This window comes from Eretmochelys imbricata, chromosome 18 (genome assembly GCF_965152235.1).
Source record: "Eretmochelys imbricata isolate rEreImb1 chromosome 18, rEreImb1.hap1, whole genome shotgun sequence".
Lineage (NCBI taxonomy): Eukaryota > Metazoa > Chordata > Testudines > Cheloniidae > Eretmochelys > Eretmochelys imbricata.
This window is the reverse complement of record NC_135589.1, coordinates 6,158,464-6,165,141: the sequence shown is the minus strand read 5'-3', so window position 1 is coordinate 6,165,141 and position 6,678 is coordinate 6,158,464. Positions and strand designations below refer to the sequence as shown.

The 6,678-nt window shown below is 40.8% G+C and overlaps 1 protein-coding gene across 4 annotated transcripts in view; it reads right to left on the bottom strand.

Moving 5' to 3' along the window:
- Nucleotides 1–438: 438 nt before the first annotated feature.
- The window catches only part of SPEN (spen family transcriptional repressor), a 106,001-nt gene continuing 99,761 nt past the window's right edge, over nt 439–6,678 (bottom strand). For all 4 annotated transcript variants that reach the window (XM_077837594.1, XM_077837595.1, XM_077837597.1 and 1 more), the window contains 4 exons: nt 5,991–6,404; nt 3,846–4,040; nt 3,129–3,287; nt 439–1,553 (listed from right to left, as the gene is read on the bottom strand). In XM_077837594.1, coding sequence (XP_077693720.1) covers nt 1,422–1,553; nt 3,129–3,287; nt 3,846–4,040; nt 5,991–6,404 — 900 coding nt within the window. In that variant the 3' untranslated portion in view covers nt 439–1,421. The remainder of the gene's footprint in view (nt 1,554–3,128; nt 3,288–3,845; nt 4,041–5,990; nt 6,405–6,678) is intronic.

Sequence of the window (6,678 nt, the reverse complement as noted above, 5' to 3'; positions counted from 1 at the left end):
GTGATGTGTGTTCTGAACACACACAAGATACAGTTGCTTAAAACAATAAACCAAGGCTTTTCTTAGAATGTGCTCATTTGTGCTGTTGAAGGTTTTGTAGTTTATTCTGTGTATCAAAATTAAAAGTGCCTTCGACATTACCCAGAAAAAAACCCATACTTTGGAGTTTTACAAATATTTACACCACAAAAAACAAAGGCTAAAGTTTGATTTGATCTTTGATAAAATTCTTTTTTTAAACAAGATAAACTCACCAACAAAAAAGAAAAATTTTAAAAAGCTCCTATGTACAAACACTTGGGAAACAGCAAATATCTGTAGGAGGAGACGTGACTTATTAGCAATGCTGGCTGGCCCAAACTTGCACACAAATTCTCAATCTCCTTGTGTTCTCCCTCCCCCTCCGGAGCAACTGATGGATCACATCCAGGCTCAACATGTTTTGTATTTTTTAATAAAGTTTGTAATCCAATGGACACACAAAACAAAACTGCGTTGAGAAAACAGTTCCATAAATTAATAAGTGTTAGGGTAGGTGAGGAGGAGGAAGGAAGGTAAAAAGTCTTTGTACAAGTGTATAACACTTCCACTTATTGTGAGACGAGGGACAAGGAAAGGTAATGTTTAAATGAAGCGCACTTACAAATGAGTGACAATACAAAGTCTGAGTATGAAAATAAGATTTTCTCTGAAAACACATTTTTGGCACAGATTAAAAAAAAATGTATGTTGTGGGGATTTGATTTTTTTAAAGTCAGTATTATATATATTTATATATATTATATATATATATTTATATATACACACACGCCCACTCAGTTCTGCATATCCCACTAGGAAGGAAAATAGCTCTCCCTTTTGTTTTATTTTTTTCAGTGTAAACTGTACATCCCAGATGAAGAGAAGATGACTGCAGCAGAGGGAAGTGGAGGAGAGGAAGGGTCACATCCAAAAAAAAAAAAAAAAGATAATGTGTGAAATGATCCTTGACCCACAGATTTCAGCAGAAGTTCCCAGGTCCTGCGTTTAGTCCACAACGCATGTTAATGTGTGTCAAGACATCCATAACGTCACAGCATGTCTTCAACTGTGCAAAGGTCCAAGTCACTAATTTAGTGCAAAGGCAGTTCAGGTTCTTTTTTTTTTTCTTTTCTTTTTTGATAAAAAATATAGCCATCCTTTATTTTCCCCAAAAGGAGGCACAGAAACCCAATACCAGTCCGCCTGTTGAGTGCATCAGTTGTCCATAACCTAAAGCAATATGTAAACATACAAGGTAGCAGAATCACTACCCAGCAACAGTTTGATCGAGGCCGGTTAGGGCAGGAGGCTGGTAGTCTGGCAGCATTTTCTTGTGTCATTAATTTCTCTCTCTCTTTTTTGCTGCAGGGCCTTGGAAAAGTCAGTAACCAACAAACAGCTCATACCGATGCGATGACAATCATAAGGTGAGGAGAGATGTTGGAGATGCTGGCTAGGAGGTCTGGAGCTAGACGGGACAGGTGGCTTTCAGAGAATTCACAGGGTGGGAATATCTGCAGAACATAGGCAGGCTGGGAAAGAATGAAAAAATAAAGACAAGGATGAAAAAACAGCTAGGAACCCCTGTATTTATTTGTTTTTCCTGTGAGCTCATTGGCAAGCACCCAGACAACTTATTTGGCACCATAATGAGGAAATCCTACCAAACAATGCCAAAAGTTTGGAAGGTGAACTGTGAATCGCAAATAGTGTGACAGAGAAAGCTTTGCCTTTTAAAAGCTTATATCCATTTTTAAAAAAGCCATCTTAAATACAGTTCTTACTTCCCTCTCTTTGCTGGATCTTTAGAGGACCTAGGTTGTGATATCACACAGTGATGTTACCTGAGCTGCAGCTCTTCATCCCTAAAACTGAGCTTCAGACATTCTAGGAATCAATATCACCCATCAATCTTAGGCTGTATTCACTAGCTGCATTGCTGGAACACTTCCTTGTAGACACTCACTACTGTGGTGGGAGAGGTTATCCCATCACTGTAGTTAATCCACCTCTCCAGGAAGCAGAAGTTGGAAGAATATGTCCATTGATCTATCGAGCTAGCGCTGGCTACACCAGGGGTAAGGTCAGCTTAACTACATCGCTCAGAGGTTTGGATGTTTCACATCCCTGAGTGACACAGCTAAGTGAGCTGTAGCTCATGAAAGCTTATGCTCAAATAAATTTGTTGGTCTCTAAGGCGCCACAAACACTCCTTTTCTTTTTTGCTAACTTTTTAGTGTAAACCTGACCTCAGTTGGTGGAGGATGGGGGAAGAGATATGAGAAGCTGCAGCTTAAGGTTACAGAGCCTTATGTAAAGTGATCAAAAACTGGGACACTGGTGGCAACATTTTCTAGGGTTGCAGAATAGTCACACAAAAGGGTATTTTTTGAAAGCACATGCTCACATTACTAAAGCCAGCTTCTGACACAGTAGCAACACGTCTCAGAGGGGAGGATTTTTTTCCCAGTAACCGAGTGTCTGAATGGGTTTATCATGAAACACTAAGCAAGTGTCATTGATATTCATTTTGAACAAAGGAGCAGCTATGTGTCTATATTTATCCGACTTTCCTCTTCCACATTGTTCACATTGAACACTCATTCTAATGGACAGTTTGTTCCTGTTAAACACAGAGCAAATCTAACTCAGTGCAGCAATACAAGCGTTTTGTAGTTATACAAAACACACTTTTTGATTGATGTAATGAAAACCATATTTCAGGTGTCCTGAAAAAAAGTTCCTGGGACATCACATGAAAAACAGGGAAGTGAGGACTTCAGATTTCTAATGTTCAAAAAGAGCAAAGATCAGTTTTGTTTTTAAAAAAACAGAAATTTATGAATCAAAGAAGCATGAAAGGGCAAAACAAACTTTTTTCTTTTGTCTTAGCAGTTCACCGATAAGAATTAAATGATTTACTCCATTATATTTTCACCAAAGAAATAAAAGGCTAGCATTTCACATGCTAATTCTTTCAAAGACACAAGCATGCACCTTGACAGTAACCACAAAAGGATTTTTTTGGTTTATATCCCATAACCATATAATGGTGTCATTTTAATTTCATTTTTAACTGCAAAGTTTCACTGTTTCCATGCAAATACCTGATTAGAGCCAGGGTTGGGAACATTGATGATTCCTGCAGCTTGTTTAGCCTGCAGGTAGCTGATGAATGCAGCCTTAAGTGACTCAGTCTGATTCACCACATCTTCCTGGTCTCGTCCACAAGGCAAGGCCAGTAATAGGCAGTAATCACTCTCCACCTGGGAAGAAAAGAGGACAATTAACAGTCAAGCATTTGCTAGGGACATGCCTGTTCTTGACACACATTCATTATCTTTAAACCTTTACTGGAAAATCCTTTCTTTGAACTCCTCGGGAATTAATTGGCTGTGGGTGTTGCGAAAGGCCACTGTAGACTTCTCAGCCAATTAAAAAAATAGAAGAGACGAGACTATGGAAACTTCTCAGCTTCCAATGTACAAACCTAACAACTTCCACTTCCCATGTTGCTTAGACACTTCTGAGCTAGTAAAAGTCTGTTACATTGGCAAAAGACAGGTTAGTTCCAAGTACTCTTAAGGGTAATGTCTGACAAGTCTGCTATTGCCATTCTACCTTTCCGTACAGTGCAGAGTAACGTAAGAGGTGTATGATCCCAAATCCACACCACTCCCTCACCTGAGCTAAGTGAAGACTAGACACCCATTAATGTTTGCATTTAATTCTTATGTCAAAGGAGACATATTTGCCCCTAGCAATATTTCAGAGGCCCCATCACTTTCTGCAGACCACAAGGCAGTATGAATATTACCCCTTACCATCATTCTGCGTGCCACACCCTCCAACTGCGAAGCCTCCAGTCGCATGCGCTGAGCAATTCTTAGTGGAGGTCCTCCTTCAGGTGCTGGCAGGGACCGGTGCGCCAAGACGTTGTTACCAGAGACAAAATGGAGCTGAACTGCAGCTGTGTCATTCTTTAGAGCCAAAAGGCCCTGCCACACGATTGGGTATTTCTGAAAATAAAGGATGAAAAAATCTTAATACAAACAAATGAAGGAGTCAAATAAAGATATAATGAAACATTGACAGGAAAGTGCTTCTACTTGTATTCAAAAGTGATCTTAATTGTGAGGCAAATCACATCTGTGCTGCTCATATGCTTTCAGCAGCAATTATGACACCAAGTATAGTGTTTTAAGAATGCAGTACATTTAATGCCTTCTCATAGTTGGTTCCCAACAAGGACTGATTTGGGCCACATCCTGCCAAATCATCAGTGCAACCCTTATTTCATCAAAGTGGCCATCTGTCTGTCTATCCAAGGTCCCCATTACCTTAATATCGGAGAACCCAAAAACTTTAATATTATTTACCCTCATAGACGTCCTGTGCAGCAGGACACTATATTACCCTCTTGTTACACTTAGTCTCTCTGTGCTCAGATCTCTAAGTGACTTGCCCAAGGACAAACAGGAAGTCTGTGGCTGAGCAGGGACTTGAACCTGGATTTCCCAATTCCCAGGCTGGCACTCTAACCACATCACCATTCTTCCTCTACCCACCTCTCTCTTCTCCTCATGCTCCAGAATCTAACATTTTTTTAAATAAATCATCTCTAGCCTTCATGGTTTGCAAAGATAATATTCCAAAATGTGAACAGAATGGAAAACAAGGCAGTGATGCCTGCCTGAGTCTATAGACAGTCAAACACTAACTCAGACTCATGGACTCTTCTCATTCATCTCAATGAGGTGGTAACTCTCATCACTGGACTCTAGGAACATCCATATAAATGGCAACATTGTTAACTAATTTCACTAGTGTCAAGGTTCCTCCCCCACTCTGAACTCTAGGGTACAGATGTGGGGACCTGCATGAAAAACCTCCTAAGCTTATCTTTACCAGCTTAGGTCAAAACTTCCCCAAGGTACAAAATATTCCACCCTTTGTCCTTGGATTGGCTGCTACCACCACCAAACTAATACTGGTTACTGGGGAAGAGCTGTTTGGACACGTCTTTCCCCCCAAAATACTTCCCAAAACCTTGCACCCCACTTCCTGGACAAGGTTTGGTAAAAAGCCTCACCAATTTGCCTAGGTGACTACAGACCCAGACCCTTGGATCTTAAGAACAATGAACAATCCTCCAAACACTTGCACCCGCCCTTTCCTGGGAAATGTTGGATAAAAAGCCTCACCAATTTGCATAGGTGACCACAGACCCAAACCCTTGGATCTGAGAACAATGAAAAAGCATTCAGTTTTCTTACAAGAAGACTTTTAATAAAAATAGAAGTAAATAGAAATAAAGAAATCCCCCCTGTAAAATCAGGATGGTAGATACCTTACAGGGTAATTAGATTCAAAACATAGAGAACCCCTCTAGGCAAAACCTTAAGTTACAAAAAAGATACACAGACAGAAATAGTTATTCTATTCAGCACAGTTCTTTTCTCAACCATTTAAAGAAATCATAATCTAACATGTACCTAAGGTAGATTACTTACTAAAAGTTCTAAGACTCCATTCCTGGTCTATCCCCGGCAAAGACAGAATATAGACAGACACACAGACCCTTTGTTTCTCTCCCTCCTCCCAGCTTTTGAAAGTATCTTGTCTCCTCATTGGTCATTTTGGTCAGGTGCCAGTGAGGTTACCTTTAGCTTCTTAACCCTTTACAGGTGAGAGGATTTTTTTCTCTGGCCAGGAGGGATTTTAAAGGGGTTTTAAAGGGGATATATTTATGACAACTAGTGATAGAAGCACCCAAGAAAGTAGAGGGATGGTCACATTATGAAGAGCTGCACTACCTAATGTGAGTGGCACACTACATTTTGGTGTCACAAGTGGGAGGAGCTTGGCAGAAGACTACTGCTTATTTTTCTCCTTGCCCTAGTCCTGGTTCAGGCATTAAAAAAACAAGCAGCACACAGCAGCTCAAGGAGAAAGAGTGTGATACTTACTGTTAGAAGCTGAACCATATCCACAGGTCTCTGAGAAACAGAGTGAGGAGATGGATCTTGTATTAGAGCAGACTGAGGTTCGGAGCGAGACAATGGCAGCCCCAGTGGGGCCCCAGGGCCTGAAGTTGTAGGGATAAACAAAGATTGCTTCTGAACTGCCTGAGGCTGGTGAGGTGATGGAAGCTCCTGTTTCATTGAAATGGCAACAGGGGAAGGATACGAAGTCTGGCCCGTATCTGCCTGTGTCCTCTGAAGATGTACATGAGGGTCTATCTGTGCTGCATGCCTATTTACAGTGGTGTGGTGGGTTTGTTCAGGTCCTACTGCCTGTGACCCCTTGGAGTCCTGGGAAATCTGAGGAGTTTTGCTGCGCACTGGCTGACTGGTATGTGAATGTTCACCTTCTGGCAGACCCTACAAAGCAATAATGGGAGAGAAAGGGAAAACTTTGGAGAATTCATGAATGGCACAAAACTTTCTCATTTAACAATTAGACTGTTGGGAAACAGTCAAATGATTTCTCCTGCTTAAATCCTTCTAGACAGCTATTTGGCTCTCAGTATGTTCCCTATCACTGTACTATCTGACTTCCTCATACCTGTTAATAAATTTATCCTCACCACAGTAATGGGAGTTATCACCCGTATTTTATAGATGAAGGAGGAGAAGCACAGAGACTATCAAGCAC